Source organism: Centroberyx affinis, unplaced genomic scaffold, assembly GCF_046629955.1.
Source record: "Centroberyx affinis isolate AG114_WGS23_722 - 3 ecotype Tasmania unplaced genomic scaffold, CSIRO-AGI_Caff_v1 ptg004819l_1, whole genome shotgun sequence".
Lineage (NCBI taxonomy): Eukaryota > Metazoa > Chordata > Actinopteri > Beryciformes > Berycidae > Centroberyx > Centroberyx affinis.
The window spans coordinates 32,769-53,183 of NW_027282348.1; the positions used below are offsets into that span (position 1 = coordinate 32,769).

A 20,415-nucleotide genomic window follows, 5' to 3' on the forward strand; every position below is an offset into this window, starting at 1 on the left:
GTGCTGAGGGGAAGTGAAGGAGGGCTTGTTAAATGACTAATGAAACGCAGCTCAGGTGTGGCTCATTACCAGGGAGGAACAAAAGTCTGCACAGGCCTTCGAGGACCAAAACTGAGCACCACTGATGTAGGGGAAGGACGCGTCTGGAAAGAAGGGGAAGGTAGAGACGGTTTAAGTAGACTCTAACCCTAACAAACAAACAATGGAATGCTTAATGGAATTTCTGCTTTACTGGACAGTACAGTGGAGAGAGACAGGAAAGGGGGAAGAGAGAGGGACATGTGACAAAGGTCCCAGGTCAGATTCAAACCCATGATGCCCAGTCAACTGAGCCACCAGACGCCCAGAACGATATATCTTATAACTTTGGTCATATGTTTCTAACATTGCGAAAAGACATGATGGTGGAGGACAAGATTCATTTCCAACCATTTGTGTTGCACCGCCAACTATCTCCCAGGACAACAAAAACATCAGAGACTACTTTCTTCAACAGCTGAAAAAAAATCTGTTCTTGTGTATCTGTAATCTGTAATTGTGCTTTTCCATTACTGGTGTGGCAATACATCTGCTCAGGATAGGAGGCAATTGGAAAAGACTGTACACACAGCCGCAAAAATTCTCTGCTGCAACTGTACCTTCCCTCTGTGTCCTCTATATAGACTGACTCCACTTGTATGCAGTATAAGATGTTCTCTGGCCCGTCTCACCCAGCCAATTCATTTTCCTCTCTTTCCCTCTGGGAGGAGGCTGTCCAGACCAGGACCTCTCAGTTTTATTACAGCACCTATACTGAGACACTGAGCATTGACCTTCATAGCTCTGGTATCAATAAATCATCAGCACTTAATTTGGTAGCATTTTACACAGTACATAAATTACAGAGTAATAACTGTGTTATTACAGAGAAATTATCAGAAAGTGAGTAGTATTTTCTGGTAATAACAAGTCACAATTTGAAATTATAATGTGTCATTTCTCGGTTAAATATTGGTTATTTCTGGTGATAAGTAATTATTAGCATCATCATTACTTACATCAATATAATTACTCAATAATTTTGTAATACTTTGGAAACATTTGCTTACTGGTCCTTCTGAACTGGAACTTCCATATTCCAGTTCAGAAGATGGATGAGGTTGTACCCAATACCTATTATGAAAGTTCTGGATAACACAATGGGAACTGTACTGCCAAGTAAAGTCAGGCTTGATACCTCAATATTACACTGATTTTCCTCTGTAGATACTTTACAATAAACTATTGAATCTCGAAACATTCCATTGAAACTCAAACAAGTTATGACAGACTGAGCGGGAAGTGAAGAGAAGTGGGCTTCTTAACATTGCTGCCAAAGTGGGAACACCTTCACTCCCTCTCGCTTCCGGGTTAGACCTCCGTCTCTGTCCCTCAGCATCAGTTACTCTCTCCTCTTCTCGCGCGCAGCATCCATTAAGCTGCTCTCATGTCACGCGCCGTGCTCGAGCGCACACCAAAATATCATGTAGTCGTCGCGGGTCAAGTCGCGGTAAAAATATCCCGAAAAAAAAAAAAAACCCACCAAAAATAAAGAGATGGACGACAACATTATTCCCGACCCGGAGCATCTGCTGATATTTCTGAGGAAACTCAAAGAGGTTTTCGACGTGTGTGACGAGGACTCGGACGGGTTTATCCGCCTGGAGCACTTGGTGCAGTTGGGTTCTCAGTTTGGACGAGGAGACCAGGTGAGATTCATCCCACCATGTCACCTGCTGTCCGGACGTTTCCAGCATTTGTGTGTGCTTAGTAATAGGCCTATACTTCCTTTATGTGTTTTGTTAAAACTTACCCATTGCCACTTTAGTGAATTAGAGTTCTGTATCAGGACATTACCGCTCGAAAAACCTTACTTTGCCACACGCCCATGTTATTTTCCTAGAGTTAATAAGTTACCTCGTGTAGAGTTATAATTATATAGGCTTGTACCTTCTGTAATGGAAACGAATAAACCCCGAAGTACTAGGCTACTTTTCCTCTGTAAGCCTGTGTTCAGATATTTTGACACATGGGGGCTAATTGGGTAGAGTTGGACCTGGGGCGTGTAGTCTTGCAGTGGTGGTTCCTAATTAAAGTAGACTATTCTGGATTGGAGCCTATAGCAGAAAGTCATTTCTGTTCCTTAGATATGCAACCAGCCAGGAAATAATGCACAGGACAGTCCAGCAAAATAGCCTAATATTCTGGTCCCTTTCCTCTTTGCACTTAAAGTTTTAGTCGTGTGTCAAAGAAGCAATACTATTGCAGTTGTCAGTTCTACTGGAGCAGAGCAGGAAAGCGACTTTTTTTGTTCACTGGCCAAATTGTCTGGTGGATTCCAAAATACACCAGACACTTACCAGACACTTTAATATGTACACTGAATGTACAAAATATTAGGGACACTTACTCTCTCGAGTAAGAGAAGGATTTTTAAGCTTTGAGACAGTTGAGATGTGGGTTGTGCAAAACTCAATATCAGGAAGATGTCCCTAATACTTTGTCCATTCAGTGCATTTCGGAATAGAAAACAACATCCAGAAGGTCCTTGGTTACCTGCCAAAGTGGCTGGCCTGGTAGACTTGACAAACTCTTCTCCATCAGTTCAAATTCCTGTTTGGAATATATTTTTGGGAAGTGAACAGGACACACTCTCCTCTTCCTCAGCAACTACTGTGGAGGAGCCCTGGAGCAAGGGACTTAACCCATTAGAAAACTGTGGTTGTACTGGGCAGCTCCCTGGTATCAATATTTGTAATTGAGTGAGTGTGCAGCTTAGCATCACAGAAAAAGAGCACACTGTGCATGCTCAGCAAGTCTTCATTGGGTAAACTGAGCTTAAAAATGCACAGTCAAAACAACTTAAATAACTCATAACTTGTTTCACTTTAATTTTTGTTTGATGAGCCTTGATTAAATAAGATATTATTTAATTTGTTAGGGGATGCTTTCCCCTTGAAGTTTAGTTCATTATGAAAGGCTAATGATAGCCAAACATCCAAGTATTCTGGCACCTAACCTATTTGACCCAGCAAGTTTGACCCAGTGAACTCTCATATTATAGAAGCAATTTTCCCTGGATTGCAGTCTGTTATACATGTTATTCACCTGTGTGTGTTACAGTGGAAGCATCCCTGGTGTCTCTCTGTCTCATTGCATGTCAAGCTAATTGAACACTGTAGTTGATTGGTTCCCCAGTGTTCTGTTGTTCATCACCAGGAACATTCTGTAAGCACTGATTGGCTCCTGAGGGAGGCTTTTCACTGACCTGGGAAATGGGTTTGTAGGATGAAGTGGATGCAGGTTATTAGTCAGGGACCTACATGCTGCTGGATAATGTCACTATACAATGCACTACAATAAACTTTGTACTTCACAATACAATACAATGCAATTTCATTTATAACCTCACAACCTCATACTTGTTTATAAAGCAAGTACTATACCTTGACTCAAGGACTCACATAGGTCAGGAGGATTTACAGCGAAACAAAAACCAAAAAAATGTAATTTATAATCAAGTGACCCAGATTTGATTATAATTGGAATATACTAGATCTGCGCCATAGGGTTTTTATTGTTCCACTCACAGAAGACAGCATTGATGTAGCTGTGCCAGGCAGTTACCTAGTTACACTGCCTGTCTTGTCCTATCATTTCATTGTCCTATATGAGCAAATCCCATCGGCAGTTACAGCCTGACCTACTAGTCACTGGCTCACGTTCTCCCAGTTGTATAGTCACATGCAAACGTGCACACACTCCATAATTCCCCTATTTTCTCTCCCTCCTCTCTCCTTTCTCCTCTGTCGTCTTTCGTCCCTGTTCACTCTGACCTGCCAAAACTGAGGACAGGTCAGAAACAATAATCGAGGCTAACAGCTCTGCCCAAATGAACTTAATCATAAATAATTTTACTTAATCATGAACAGGACCCTGCTACTTATACCAATCTGTTAAAATTGGGCTTGATCCAAACAGATTACCTTGATGTACAGTAAGTCCCCCAGTGACCTTAATTTCACCCACCTCAAAATGCTCGTACTGTACAGTACTGTCCCTGATGACCCAGTTGCCAGCGTGACAGCAACTAGGGCATCAATCAGATCAGAGCTAATGTGTGTATGTGCGTGCGCGTGTGTGTGTGTGTGCACGTGTGTGTGTTGTGACTGACAGCTGGCTTATATTGGTGTAGGGGAACACGAGGCTCCTTTGAATAAACTGGACCAATAAGAAAAGTTATGGTATGGAGTTTTCAAATTTATCATAGGTCTTTTCTCTGCCAGTTTTCTCTCTGTAATCATTCCCAGTTATGCTTAATTATGTCTACTCTTATTGTATGTATTCCTGTTTCTCCCTCTCTGAGCATCAGGGTCCCACACGCCTCATTTGAGTCTCAGTTATTTTTCTATATTTCATGACAAACCTTTACTAAAATTAGTGCTGTTAAAATTGAAACAGCTGCGGGTATCTTGCAAAGAGCATAATGCATTATTCAGTTATGTGGCAGAGTGCTCAAAGGCAGCAGCCCTCTTCGGAGATATGAATGTAGGTGGATCGTGAGTGAGGGCGTGCTTGTGGGTGCTTACGCCACTTTTACCATAGGAATGGGAAGGATGTGATATTGCATGTTAGTTTCTTTTACTAAGCCATCCCACTGCCTTCAATCTTGGCCCTTGGTTGAAACTAATTTACATAAAATGAACACCTCATGTGACCCTGTTTCCTTAAGATAGAATTGCTACAGAAGGAAGAAAATGACTTTCTGCTTACTGAAATTACTTGAAAAAGAAACAGTCCATTCATATGCAGTAGATGCTGTTGTGGAAAATCTAATTTCAGCCTTCCGAAAACATAAGGAATTGCCTGGTTGCCTGTTGTTTGAGAAACATGAGTTGTCTGTAATTGTACAGCATGGTGTGCCTATTTAGCTCTGCATTTGAAAAAGAATATACAGCAGTGTTTGCTGCATGACTAATGAAGATGGAGGGTAGATGCAGCAAGGTGACCACCAAAGTACCTCTGTGGTACCTATATGGCTCGTGCTATGCAAAGCAGTACAGTACGAAACCTGTTTAGCTCGGCAAAGAGCCTCGGTGCGGTGCTGAAAGTGATCATGAGTCATGTAGTAATAACAGGTTTGCACTGACTCAGCTGCCTCTCCATCTGGGAAACTGACTGGTGCAACATGTGGCAGTGGGAGGCACAGAACTACATGGACACACACACACACACACACATACACACACACATACACACAAAAACATACAACTACATACTGTGCAACAGCTAATTCTCAAGTGGCTGATGGCTTTGAAAGGTCATTAGCTGCTATTTCTGTACATAAATGGTTCTTACCGCTCTTCTGGGTCAGAATGAACTCTCAGTAACTCTCAGTGTTTACTTTGATAACACTCATGATGGTTTTCTCTGTTCTTGTCCAGGTAAAGAAGTTGGCCAAATGTTTGGACCCCCACTCTCACGGGAGGATCAACTTCAAAGACTTCTGCCATGGTGTGCTTGCCATGAAAGGTAAGAATGAAAGAAAGTATGGGATGTGATGAAATACATGCACACCTTCTGTGTGTGTGTGTGTGTGTGTGTGTGTGTGTGTGTGGTGTGTGTGTGTGTGTGTATGTGTGTGTGTGTGTGTGTCTTTGGTTTGTACATGTTGTGTCTATATATATATATGCTGGTCAACAACATGAGCAACATGTCTCTGTCACTAGTTAGCAGATTATACCAGAGAGGAATCAAGAATCCAAATGCAGTGTAGATCATGAATAATTGAAAGATTATACATGATTGTAAGAAAAATGTTAAACCAATAAAATCCTGCTTTCACTACATTCTACATTCTATAAGCAGTAGATTGTCAGCATTGGCATTAGTCTCTACTGTAAATATGTTGCAATGTATGCTATTTAGTGGATGGTTTTATCCAAAGTGAACAGTGTGTCATGAATGCATATATTTTTAGTATGTGTGAAGTGAAGCACTAATGCTGTCATGCTCTACCAAGTTGAATAAAGTTTGTTGTTTATCCCAACTCATCATATTTCCTCTTCCCCTCCTGGTCTCTTTGTATCCAGTCCAGACTGTTAGAGAGTCTCTGTAAAACCAGGTCAGTTTATCCCCTACAGTGGACCCAGGCCAACCAGGACAGGACACACACAGGGGGAGAGCCTGGGTAATACCACCACTGAGTTAGAATGGATCGAATGGGGTTTCCCATTAAAATCTGAATTCTTAAGTGGTCATTTGGCTGGTAAACATAAGATGATAGCTAACAGAGTTGACATTGCAATAACAAAAGATTGATATATTAGACTAAATATTCACTTAACATTCCAGTGGCAGTTGTGATAAACATTCCAAAGTGTCATGTATACAGTATGTGACCTCCATTCACATTACAATTCAGTGGAAGCTAGCTAAGGTATACTAAAGAAGATCAGCATGAAACCCCATAAAGTGACCTTTGTATGTTTTTTAATTCTATGTATACTGCAGCCAGCTACAGCTAGGGCCAGGTTGGTTGAACAAGCTAACCCAGACATGCCAACTGCCAACTGTAGGTGGGCCTAGATGAACAAAATCCACCTATTCCCTGGCACAATAGAGGTTCGCTACTTATTGGTGTAATTATGATTGGCACATAATACGAAGTAATCCCATCCTGCAGCCCAGCTTGCTAGTGATTCCCAAACAGAGGCCCACAGACCCCAAGGGCTCCTTGATGGGATTTCAGGGGGTCCCAAGAAAAATGAGAAAAGAGGATTAGTTCAGTTTCACTGTGACTTCATTTACTAGATCTTAGAACAACAGAAAAGACGTGTAACTACATCAGACCTACAGCACAGACACATGAAAATATTCTCTGATGTAGTTCCCAAGGACAAAACCTGTATCAAATGAAGGTCTGTGGTCTAAAGCATATCTATCTTTGGGTCTTTGACACAAAACATTTTGGGAACCACCTGCCCTAGAGATCTGTTGAAAATAATCTGAGCGGGTGTGTATGCCGATTCGAATATATTCCTGTTCTAGCCCAGTGGATAAAGATCAGCCTAAACTAAACCAAAGATGGAATATTTTTGCTATACACTATGCATGTGTTGCCGAGAGATGCCAGTGGGAATTTTGGTGAAGCAAATTTTATTGCTACAGGTTTCAAGCAGTTTATAAATAAATATTACATCAGTGAAATGTCTATCGTGGTGCATTTGACCATGATGAGCACAAAACTGTTTTTTTCCCCATTGACATAAAGGGCATAACATGTACTTGCTTTGTCATAGGTTTAGGAGACCATTGACCTTGCTGTCTCTGCACCATTTGCCCTCTCAATTTCCAATCTGCTGTCCAATAATATAGAAAATGCCTGATTGAATGGTGATTATTTGCTTTAAGGAAAACATTTCATACAACTAGATCCCTCTATGTTTAGATTTTTTTTTGCTTTCTGCTGAGGAAAGCCCTGCATTTCTAACCTCATCTGAACCCTCTCAGTCATCTAGTCATTAATTCATATCAATGCCTTCCCCTTAGCACCATATCACTACTGTTTTCCCATGTTCATCTCAATGGGGTCTGTTAAATAATAGATTGGTTTTAAGAATTAGATGGTGCCCTCATCTGCCTTCTACTGCAAGTTTTTATGGTTGTGTTTCTGTCCTGATGTTAGCCTACTGTTATTGAAGCATTTTGGATGTATACTAGTCTAGAACCTAGTTTAGGTCCAGATCACAAGGGATGGCGGTTGTTGGGGAGATTAAAACGTTTGCGAAATATAAGTCTGAGATTTAGATAAATCTTTTACCATTACAGTGCTGTATGTTACTAATTAGTTGAGATGGATCATGCTTTTTCTTCTTTGCAGGTTATGACGGGATCCTTAAATCGACAGTGGGATCACGCTGCATCACACATCGACTGTATGAGACAGATAACAGTTACTACTATCAGGTATGGAGCGGGTGTATGTATGTATGTGTACAGCAAGTGTGTGAGTTGCACTCCATTGTGCACAATCTATGTCACCTGGTCATTTAATTTAAAGAACAAGTCGCCCAAATGTTTCATCCACTCAATGTATGTCCTTAATTTTGCTGGCTCACTGGAATTAAAATCCCCAAACCGTGTATTTTTCTCAACTCTGAATTTTTGCCATTCTAATCTCCCCTCATCCCAAATGAAGCTCATAATCTGGATATATTTTTACACATCTCTGCCAGTGGTGGATAAATCTAGATTAATGTCAGCGCCGCAGCACATGAGGTGAGCAGCAGATTAACTGCGGTCCAGCCAGAATCTAGGCACTTGGCACCTCCCCTATGACTCCCACGCTGTGGATTAGCCAGAGTTTTACAGTCCAGTCATGCACATGTGAGCAGTTGTTGGACGGGGGCAGGCCTGTGCACTGCTTGTGGTTTATTCCACAGTAAAAAAAACCAAAAAGACTAAACAAAAGCTTATATACGTTCAGTGTTGTCATGTTAGTGTCTAGGACATGAAATAATCTGGATTTACACTAATAAACACTAATAGCAAATGTATTAAAATTTTGAAGGGGGGTGAAGATTCCCCTTGCAGCACAAATTGCCCTTTTGTTGTGGGTCAAAGAGTCGCAGAGTCTGGTTAGGACCAGGCAAGCTGTCTTGCAGGCAGTTTGTTAAATATTATAATCAATGCGACAGCTGGATGGGAGGTCTAGCTTGCTATAGGCTGCAGGACAGCAGCAACAAGACAAACTGTAGTGTAGGTGGATGTAGCATGCACTTACAGTATCTGTCCACATGGTGGTAGTGTTCAGCTGTAGAAGTTAATTCTGGCAGTCACATGCAGCAATTCAGTAACTTCAACCAGGAAGACTATCAGGATCAGTTCTTTTATCAGTTTTTTAGTTCCAGGATCAGGTATATTTCTATAACATGTTGTGTTTGTGCTTCTAAATATGTGATTTCGGCTTTAAATAGGCGTTGGCTATAAAATAAAATCGGTCACAAAAAGGGTTTTCCCAGTGTTATTGTTTACAGTGAAGCTTGCACACAAATGAAATTGATTTTCCAATCTATTTTTCAGTTTTTAAGGCAAACAGATGGATAGTTTTAAAAGAATTGGTCATTGTTGTTGCCCCAGATTCTTCTCCCACGTCTTTTGTTTGACTCACTCTCCTATTGAAGGCTGGGTAAGCAGAGATAATTGGTTCATACACCATAAGAGGAGAGATCCCTAGGTGTTACATGTAACACATATTTACATTCCTGGGGCTATCTCAAGGGAAATTTGATACACTGTGTGCGATACCAAGCCTTCTAGCCTAACCTAGTCCATAGCATAAATGAGGTGAATCTTTGCTTAGCCGCATTAGTTCTGTAAATGATTGTTCACTGGACTCTATAGTTGAGAAAAGGCAGTAAAACTTCACATTAACTGAATTTGGGTTCACATAGTCATCCATACAACACTTTCCATCAATATTTCTTGAACTGTAAATGTTGTGAGCAGTATACAGGTCTCCTTCTTTCCCTGTGTTCTTTTGTGTTGCCTTTCTCCAGGTATACCTTTGTACCTGGAGAAGCAAAGAGTCTTCATTGTCATTGGTATAACATTTCATTATACCAATGGAGAAGTGCTCTTGAAATATTCACAATGGCTGAAATGCAATACGGAGCTACTTACTGCGTCTTTGACTGGCATTACGAAATACTTCTCTTTCTTTGGAAATGCTGTCTCATCTGTTCACTTTGCAGTGACACATGGCTTGGTATAAGAAGCGATACTAATACCTACAACAGGATAGTGGTATTCTATGCTAGCCATCACACCATTTTAAATGAGTGGTGTGTGCTTTCAACAAGACTACCTTTTTCTCTTTTATCCTATACTGACAGGTAGGTGTGATTTTCAGTTCTCTGTTTAAATAAAAATGCATTTTGTTTGGGTAGAGATGTGAATGTGGTAAAATCATTGCCATCACTGTGGAGGGGATCATCAAATCATCCACAGGAATGGTTTTCCAGCATAGAAATTTGCACATTACTGATGGGGCAGTGTAGAATAAGCCGGAGGACAAATGATGCAGTGTGTTTTTTTTCCACGTATTCTTTCAGCTGCAATAAACATTATCATTAAAAAGAGAGAGTACTGAAAAGAAGTCAGTCTTTGATTTTATTCAGTGGACTGGATCCTCTTTTGACAGGATCTAAAGAATTCATCATCCAGAGTCTCCAGACAGACAAATACCTTTTTGTGTTGTGATCAAAGCTACTTTTATGAGGCACTTTTTTGTTTTCCACAACTTGTTTGTTTTCCATAACTTTGATAGCATGACTAGCTTCAGTGATGACGATGAAGATGATGAAGATGACCAGGGTGATGCTGTTGCTTCTGGTTATGATGATGCTAATGATGCAACGATGAGGATAATGTTCAGGAGATCTGTTAAGGAGGTTAGAAAGCTTAAAAGGCTAGATTTGAAGTTACCTTGGTTTTAGATACCCAGACAGTCTCGCCTCACTTTACCTTGTTTTAGTGCTGTTTGAGGTGCTGCTAGCTCTGGTTACAGCTGCTGATATGAGACCAACCTGCAGGTCTCTATACATTATTGATCCAATGTAATGTCTCGGCTACCTGTGGAGCAGCATAGAGGCTCATTTACAGAACGCTAAGATGTGGGGAATAACCGTACTGGTACTGCTGACCCATTGTATTCTCCCTACTGGATATCTTCTCCTAGACAGACTTTACCTTGTTTTTTTACATTGTGAGGAATGTTTCCCTGGTGGGGAATACGGCTACGGTGCAACTACTGTGTGAAGAAGCAACCACTGCATTTGGACTCATTGGAAACTACAGTCAGTCGACCCTGGGTTCTTGGCTTCCTGTAGAGAAATATAGAGTCTGATCCGCAGGCAGGTACTTGCTCTATTCCATTTATTGTAGGCCTTTTTCTATCAGGAACTTATCTTGTTTTCACATTGGAAGGAGTTTTTCTCTCCTGGTGGGCAGAGATAAGGTGAAACTAATAACTACAATTTAACCTTCCCTCTGAAAGCAGCTGCTGTATTACAATCTTTTCACTGGGGGTCTTTTGTAAGCCTCACCTTATCTCTTTCTCACATTAGATGAGCTTTTCTCTTTTGATGGATGTATGTTTTTTATTATGTATGATCCAGAGAGGGCCAATTTTTCAGGGCTACTGTGTTGAATTGTGGGAGAAATGTTGTGGAGTAAAGTTCTGTTGCCATAGCGAGGAGAGGGAGGAATCCCAGAGCTTCCCAGGGTAGCTCAGAGAGGTTGGTGTGTGTGTGTGTGTGTGTGTGTGTGTGTGTGTGTGTGTGTGTGTGTGTGTGTGTGTGTGTGTGTGTGTGTTTCTCAGAGACAAGAAAGAGAGAGATGGAGTGAAAGAAGGGAGGGAGGAAAGGTGAGAAGTGTCTCATTATTGTAAAAGGCGTTGTAGTAGAGGATTTATTAGCTTGCTCTCTCCTGCTGCTTTGGTTCATATGCTTGGACACAGAGACGCAGGCAGGCACACACACACACACAAACACACACACACACACACACACACACACACACACACACACACACACACACACACACAAACATCAGAGTGCACTGGGGAAAGACTCAGCATGGCCAATGCAGGTGCTGAAATGAAATTTGGCAGGTAGCAAAGACAGATGAAGTGTGTGTGTGTGTGTGTGTGTGTGTGTGTATATGTGTGTGCCTGCCTGCCAGCATGTGTGTGGATATCTTGGCCTAGATGCTCAGCTTCAGAGGTAAAAACAGAGAGATAGCAGGATCAGTGAAAGAAATGGGGAGAAAAGGCTGTAAATGTCAGAGCAAAAGACAGAAAATGAACAATATCTGTAGCAGTATCAATATCTGTGGCAATATCTAGCATCTGATTATAGATATGTCCTCCTTACAGGCTGCATGGACAAATGAAATTTCCCTGTGAACTACTAAAAACGTTTTGGGACCCACGTGAGCAATTTATGTTCTCACAGTCGGACAGAGACTCAGCAACACATATTACTACTTTTGTCATACAAGGGCCCACCAGAAGTAGGCCCAGATCCATTCTGGATCCCAACCCATATCACAGTTTAAGAAACCTGGCTTAAGAATGTCCTGTTGTGACTGCTCACAATCTGGAAACAAACTCTTGGCAGACGGTTGTCGCCATTAAAATTAATTACACTATTCCCATTTGACCAGCCGAGTGATAACACTAGTAGATTAACATTCCGCACTTAACCTGATCATATTCATTTTACCTCCCTATTCAGTTCAATTAAACTTTATTAATCCCTTTGGGGGCAGTTGGTTTACGAGAAAACCAGCAGAGGGAATGCGACATAGTTGGAGCTCCATATAAAGTGTTTCATCCCAAAATGGGAAATGCACCAAATTAAATTTATGACACCGGCATGAAAGTAAAATTCACTTTGAAATATTATTGAAGTGATTATTTATATTAAGACCTTTGCTTAGAAAAATGGTAATGGATGTAGACATCTCTTAACCAGCAGGGCACCTCACAAAAGAGCATTTTAAAAGTATTTCTTACTGCATGTTGACCCAGTTTTGCTTAGCTACTGCAGAACAATAATCAATAATTTACACCTCATTTGTCCTCAGATGGAGATGTTAATTTTTCCTCAGGAGGTTTTCAGCAGGTCAGGGGAATCATCCCAGCTCACTGCTTCTAATCTGCTTTCCTGTCAAAGCTTGTCTACTCTCTCCGCATGTGTTTTCTTCATCTCCTCCTCTCCTGTTTCATTTTATCTCTCCGTTCTCAGCGAACAGGCATCCTCACTGGATCATCATCAGAGACGTGTGTGTGTGTGTGTGTGTGTGTGTGTGTGTGTGAGAGAGAGAGAGTCAGGGTGTGTAAGGACACAAACCAGCATTGAATATTCGCTGTCACTTCATCTTGTCACCTCAACTCTATGCTTTATGTTCCATCCCTCTTTATTCCCCCCTTTATTTCCTATATGCTTTTTCCAAGCATGTCTCCTGCCTTTATTTATGATCCGTCTCTCCCCGTCTGTCTGCTTCAGCTCTCTCTCTTTCGCCCTTACTTTGTTCATCTCATCTTTTTCAAGTATTCTCTTTATTCATTTTCCCCCCGTTCATTTCCTCTCTCCCCTTGCTCGTCTCGTTCTTGCTCTCCCTTCACTTGATTTCTACGTATTTTCTCTGCCCTCCTACCCTTATCTCTTTTTTTCCTCTTCCCTCCCTCTTTCCACATTAGCACTTCAGATGAACGGGGAGGAGGACTCTGCTCTGCCAGTCTCTGCAGTCATTTCATGGTCTGATTAAAAAACTGAGATAGGGAAAGAGAGAGGGAGAGAGAGAGCGAGAGAGAGAGAGCGAGAGAGGCAGAAATCAAGACAGTAGGAGAGAGTAGAGACTAAAGTGGGAGACAAAGAAGAACAAAGAGGGAATGGAAGTTTACCTGTGTGGGTGCTGGAGCACAATGTGAACAACAGCCTGTGCTTCAAGACAGAAGTGCCAAACTACACTGCACACATTGCACAAGAAGCAACTTCCCTGTCACTGGTCTGCTTTCAGTTTTAGGTAATAACATCCTTCATGATCAATGATGCAGTGAGGCAGATGGCTATTATCAGCATAATATGGCTCATTTCACACACAGGCATTGCACAAGACAGCACATACTGTACCCGAAACCACACTGAATAACTCACAGCCCCCATCGCATATCACTCTTGGACATTCAGGATGCCCCATTAATGTTTGTGCTTTCTATTTAAACTGTCTATGAAGGAAGCTCTATATTGGTCTAGTGACAGCTTGGACTCTTAGGTTGTGAGAGATGGCAGCGTCATCCACTCTAGTGTGTGTGTGTATGTGTGCCCCGTCTCTTATACAGCACTTCGTGGTTATTTTTATTTTTTTTTATTTGAATTTTATTTGATAGGGACGATGCAATTTAACATAGTTCCAATACAGAGCATGAAACTGATGTGCTGCACAGAGAGTTTATAGCTATTGCTAATTTTCAACTCTTGTCCCTAGTTGGGCTTTTACATGTACAGTGTAATTAAAATATACAGCTTTCAGTATCATAAAACCACAATACACTACAGATATGGAAATACAGTAAAATACACATACCACAATACACATACCACAATACACCAATACAAATACACCATACCGCAATAGTAGCCTAATTTAGTGTACAATTAGCTAAAAATGAGTACAGCTCTGGTTTGCTTTTAGCCAGCACTTTGTTGTAAAATATTTTATATCTGGAATTAATTTGATTTCAGTTGGTAATGTGTTCCAGAGTTGACAGCCCTTTATGGAGAAAGTTGACTGTCCAAATTTAGACCTACGATGTGGTATTTTACAGTTGCCATTCACCATGCTCCTAGTTACTCTGTTACTGTCTTGTCTTTGGATATATCTGCAAAGAGGCTCTGGGGCTCGACTGTTGATACATTTGAAAACTAATTTGACGCAGCACTAATGATGTGACTAGAAATCAATGGCTTTGATAGTATGGTAACAGCTGGAGCGTGACAGAAGGTACAGACAGACATGTTCGCTCTGCCCCAACAGCTAATAATGCGTTTTAGCTAATGAGGGAGCATATAGTATCTAGCCTGCAGTAGATGGATTGAAAATCAGGCTAGTGATTGTTATGGTATGTGTTACGGTTTCAAAGGTAAAATGTTTCCCTCAGACACCACTGATCTGATTTTGATGAAATGTGGAGAGATGCTTCTTCACACCTTTTTCCAGTATGTAAAAATATGCCCTGATTAACATAATAGGGCAGCTATAATTAAAGGTCAACATTTTAACTCTAATGTGATATCTCAGACAGCACTGGTTCAATTTTGACTAAACTTGCGATGATGCATTTTCACTCGGTGTTCTGGCATTTCAAAAATTATATTTCTGTTATGGGGGCTCTATAATTACGGGCTAAAATTTCTATAAGTCCTGCATCACTGGTTTGATTTTGATGAAACTTGGAGGGATGGTGCATCTATCGGCCCAAGGGTGCCTGCATCATTCTTTGTGGACTATATGTTTCACTTGTTTGTGTCTGTGTTATGTTTGAGTGCCTTGTATGTGTGGATGCCTGCACACATGTGTGCCTTTGGTCAATAAAAGCAACATCCATCACTTTCTGGCCACATTAAAAGCCACACAGTTGACTGGCAGCCACACTGACAGCCATAGAAACCTTAAGTGATGTGATGCCACATTGTGATCCATCTGGTATAACGTGATGTGATGCCACATTATGACAAGCTGTCTTTTAGATTTACCATTTGTTGTGTGATCAGAGGACAGCAGTGGCAGTGGCTGCCTTTTCTGTGATGTCTGCTAATTTATCCAGACCTTTCTCAGCTGCCATGGATAATGCCATTTTGAGATTTAATTCAAGACAGCAGCTGCCATTAGAGAAGTATTATATGGTTTCTCAAACATTACATAGTCTAGTCAGACCGTGCCAATAACATGCTTACTTTATTCCTCTGGAACTGAAGAGTTGTTTATAGTTGATCGAGTAAAATAAAACTTTACTAGAGGGAACTGAACAATGTAGTGCATTATTTTCCATATGAAATGGGATAATCTGTAATGTTTCATCTGTAATGAGTCCTTCAAGGGGAGCCGAAGGATAATCTTATTATACTAACTAGTAAGCCACATGCCCTTGGTGTGATGTATAAATCTATGTTAATCATATAAATCCTTAGCAGGAAGCATATGCATGAAACTCAGTACTGGACTGCGTCTAGGTCAGGAATAAATTATTAAGGTATAGTTAAGTACAATGCAACATAGTAGAGTTTAATATAGAATCATATAGCAGAGTAAAGAACAATATAGTATAATATAGTATATCATAGAATAGTATAGTATAGTTAAGTGTAGTCGAGTAGAGTATAGTTTAACATAACATAACATAACATAGTATAGTATAGTATAGTATAGTATAGTATAGTATAGTATAGTATAGTATTATTTAATAAAGTATAGTGTAGTATAGTACAGTATAGTATAGTATAGTATAGTATAGTATAGTATAGTATAGTGTTTTACACCTTGGCATAGTATTGTATAGTCCTATAATACAATACAGTATATTATATTACAATAATAATCCTATACTGTAACATTCCTTTCATATATAGGATTAGCATAGGATGGGGATTAACTGTTAGCCATGTCTATAAAAAAGGCTCATGTAGCACATATGGCTTGGAGCACAAAGCTATTGGTATTCATTGCATTAGTTTGTTGTATTGCACGGTATATTGACTTTGTCTGAGAGCATCTACTAGAGGTTAAGGATGGGGAGTGTGCATGTGAATACTAAATATCTGAACTCCTCAAACTATGTCTGAAGGAGAGAGGAGAGAATGATGGAGTGATGAGCAGAAGGGGGGAGAGAGAGAGAGAGAGAATGAATGACAAGGGTGGCAGTTAGAAGAGAGAAAATCTAATGATAAAGGGAGAGAGAGATATTGATGGGATACAGTGTGGTGAGTATAAATTGATGGATGTAACGGAATGAGAGTTTGGAAAGAGATAAGAGGAGCAAATGGAATGCAGACAAAGAGGGGGAGCCTGATGAGAGACGGAAGAGGAACAGAGAGAGAAAACAGAGAGAGAAACAAAGAGAAAAGATAAGAAACAGAGAGAAAGGGCAGAATGAGAGCAGCAGAGCCAGATAAGCTAAGCAGCACCTTCCTCTGTCTAATTGATTAATGGGAGAGTCATCTGGCCTTTGGTTCTGGGTGACAGGGCCCATTAGTACAGGTGACAGTCATCAGGACTCACTTCCCCATCAGTCACTGCCCTGTCTCTGTCCAGATGGACAAAGGGAACGGATGATATGGTCAGAGGAAGCCAGACATGAGGGTATGACATATGCACTGCGGCATGCTTTTCCCAAAAAGATAAACATGGGTGTCTGCAGGTCCTTGAATACAGTTAAATATGGCATTTTAATTGTTACATTCAGTTTAAAAGATTTTCAAAATGTTGCAGTTTCATGCTGCACTCTTTTTCCAGTGAGACAAATGCAGTCCTATTCGTCACACCAACCTATAGTGGGTGTACAGTAGTTTTCATTTTCACAATTATTTCAGTTGCAAAATTGGTCCGCAAAGTTTTGAATTGAACTCGATGAAACTTGCATGCACCCTGTAAAGCAGATAATTGACAATTCTCATTGAGCCTCATTGAGTGTTGTACCCCCACTCCTAGCTCCCAGGCTCCCAGTGATGATGTAGTCTACTCTTCAGTTTTGACTTCTCTCTGGATTGCTCAGTACTGTGTTACTTAAGTCTGTCTGGCATATGACTCATCATATATATAATCTTGCCTTGCTCTGCAATCTTTTCTGTTTCTTTCCACTATATTGACTACTGAAACACAAAATCCACTTCCCCAAATCCCCGGAATGAAAAAATCTGGGGATTGCACTCAGAAATAAATCTTCATTTATTATTTGCAAAAAGCAGCAGCAGTGGAACAAATCCCCAGAACTCTGAGTGGTCTGATCTGCAGACCAGTTTTACCTCTTTAGTCATAGTGAAATTTATATTGTCATGTGACTTGACCAGTGATCAAACATCAGTGTGCTTATTCTGAGAAGCTTCATGGAAAATATGCTTATTTTTGCCCATTGATCACAGCGCTTGAGAGATTCGGAGAAAGCCTTTGGGACCGTTATCTGCTACTGACCAAGCAACCCAATATTGTCGAGTTGCAAAACTGTTCTAACTCTGGTCAAGCGGAAAGCAATCAATGGATAGCATCAATAATGAATGTGGCACTCTCATTTGTATAACTACTGTCTCTATTTAAACTTTTAGAGGAGTGGAAATGCATACACAGTATGCTGATGGTGGAGGTCTTGCAAGGGAATTATATTCTGTTGGAGAGCAGGATGATTTGGGAGAGTGAGCATAGCTCCCCCACGGTTTCTGGCATTGTTTGTGTGTGGCTTAGCTGGTTAATTAAAGTTTTGAAAGACACTCATGCTGAAAACTCACATGCATGCACGCACACGCACACACACACACACACACACACAGAGTTTGGAAGCGACATGAGGCCCAGCAGAGTCCCACCAATGACAGTCAAGGACACACCACTACCATGTAGACATGATTATACTGTAACTATCTGGCTATCAGGAAGGACTGCTAATGAACAGAAACATCACTCTCTCTCTGGGAGCCTCTCTCTCTCTCTCTCTCTCTCTCTCTCTCACATGCACACATGCACACACACAAATACCTTTCCCCATGATCTCACTGACGAGCGATGGCCATAAATCTCACTCACACAGCCTCTCACTCGTTTGTCTTGTGCTGTTCCATATTCCCCAGTTTCATGTTTATGCATATATGTCTTGTATATACATGTTCACAATTCATATGCGTATGTTCTCAGGTATTCCCATATTCCTCCACAACCCCGCCTGTTCCCTCCCTTTTTTTCCTCAGGTCTCTCATACATTCAGTGTCTGCTTCTCTCCCTCCACCCTCTCACACACACACGCACACACACACACACACACAGTTTAGACTCTCATATTCTCCAATGCACCTTCTGATAAAAGATGCTTTTCATTGGCTTTTGATTACCTCAGCCAATTTCACCATGTTAATGTAGTATGTGTGTGTATCCTAGTACATGTGTATGTAGTATCCAACAGTTTGTTATATGATCTATATTATCTCACATGTTTCATGCACTACTAAAGGTGCATAAAGCTTTCATAGCAACATTCATAATGTTCATGTAACAGTAATATATTACAGTCACATTGCAAGCTTGAGGCAAACGCTGTAGAAATAAAGAGGAAGATGGAAAAGGTGGTTTACACGCTAGTTATTTCTGCCGTTCCTCTTTAACTAGTGATTCTAGGAAGTTTGCATGCCCTTATACTGACTTTGAGCAGGCTTTGAGTCTCTCTCTCCCTGTGTGTCTGTGTGTGTGTCTGTGTGTGTGTGTGTGTGTGTGTGTGTGTGTGTGTGTGTGTGTGTGTGTGTGTGTGTGTCAGTTGCCACAGGGCCAGGCCGTCTGTTAGTGGACAGAGGTCACCTCCTGCCGTGAGCATCTGGGCGGCTAGCATGAAGCATGAGCTTTCACACACACACACACACACACACACACACACACACACACACACACACACTTGGAGGGATGTACAAGCTCACTTATGTCTGTGTGCCTGCATACACATAACTTAGTTGGTTGTCTCTCTCAAGAGAGAACACACACACACGCACACACACACTGAGATAGAGGTGCACAGGCAGGTATAAGACAATGAGTTTAACTAATTCATTCACTCGTCTTTTTCGGTCCATGCTCTTCTTATTGTGTTCTCGCCTTCTACAGGAAATTTCCCTCCCTCTGCACCCTATTGTGTTTTGCCATAGGGAGAGAATGCAATTGTTCTGTGGGATTGTTGCCAGGCCGTGTGTGTTTGTTGTGTGTGTGAGAGAGAGAGAGAGCGAGAGAGAGACAGAGAGAGAGAGTCGGTATTTGTCTTTGTTTTTGTGAGTGCTTGTGCGGCTGTTCTGTATTCCCTGTCTATCTGAGTGTGTGTGCGTGGGCGATCCCTCTGTCCTGCTCTTCCTTTTATGTTGATGCCCCTCTAACACTTTGCTTTGCCATCACTTTCAGCTGTTTGTTTCCTGACAAACTTCTCTTTCTGTCTCGGGGCGTCGCTTTCATCATGCGCTGCGAAACAGAACAGAGCAGAACAGAGAACATGTGAACTCTTGCAGATGTTCATTGTCCCTCCTCCCAGAATGAGCCAAGGAAGAGTCACAGCGGTCAGCAGAATGGAGAGAAATGCTTGTGCATGCAAATGCACACACTGATGCACGCTGCTGCACACACACACATTTCTACATGCATATGTACGGTATATGCAAACACACATTCATACATGTCAAAACATATGCAGCTAGACATGCAACTTCCCTCTCTCCCCACACCACACACACACACACACACACAGAAATAAATGTCATCATAATAGCTGAACTACAGTAAGGCACTGCATGTATTAAACAAACTGAAGGCACATCAAGTTGGGAGAGTATAATACCAAAACCTAATAAAGTTATTTCACTAACAAATGACCCATGATAACCTAAAGCCCCCTCAGTCACAACAGTTGCCCTATGCCTATGACAGACTGAGCCTGAATGATGCCTTAAATAAAACCTTTGGATAGCTGGAACTAACGTTAGAGTGTGACCAATAGGATTCATTCTCTGTCATTTAGTCTAGCCTCAGTATCCCACTGAGTCTCTCTCTCTCGCTCTCTCTCTCTCGCTCTCTCTCTCACTCTCTCTCTCTCTC

General features: G+C 41.2%; 1 protein-coding gene across 1 annotated transcript in view; it reads left to right on the forward strand.

Moving 5' to 3' along the window:
* Positions 1-1,574: 1,574 nt before the first annotated feature.
* Positions 1,575-20,415, forward strand: part of LOC139666129 (rab11 family-interacting protein 4A-like) — a gene marked incomplete at its 3' end in the record, with an annotated part of 50,656 nt that continues 31,815 nt past the window's right edge. Inside the window, exons 1-3 of the mRNA XM_071545246.1 lie at positions 1,575-1,727; positions 5,463-5,550; positions 7,901-7,986. Coding sequence (XP_071401347.1) covers positions 1,575-1,727; positions 5,463-5,550; positions 7,901-7,986 — 327 coding nt within the window. The remainder of the gene's footprint in view (positions 1,728-5,462; positions 5,551-7,900; positions 7,987-20,415) is intronic.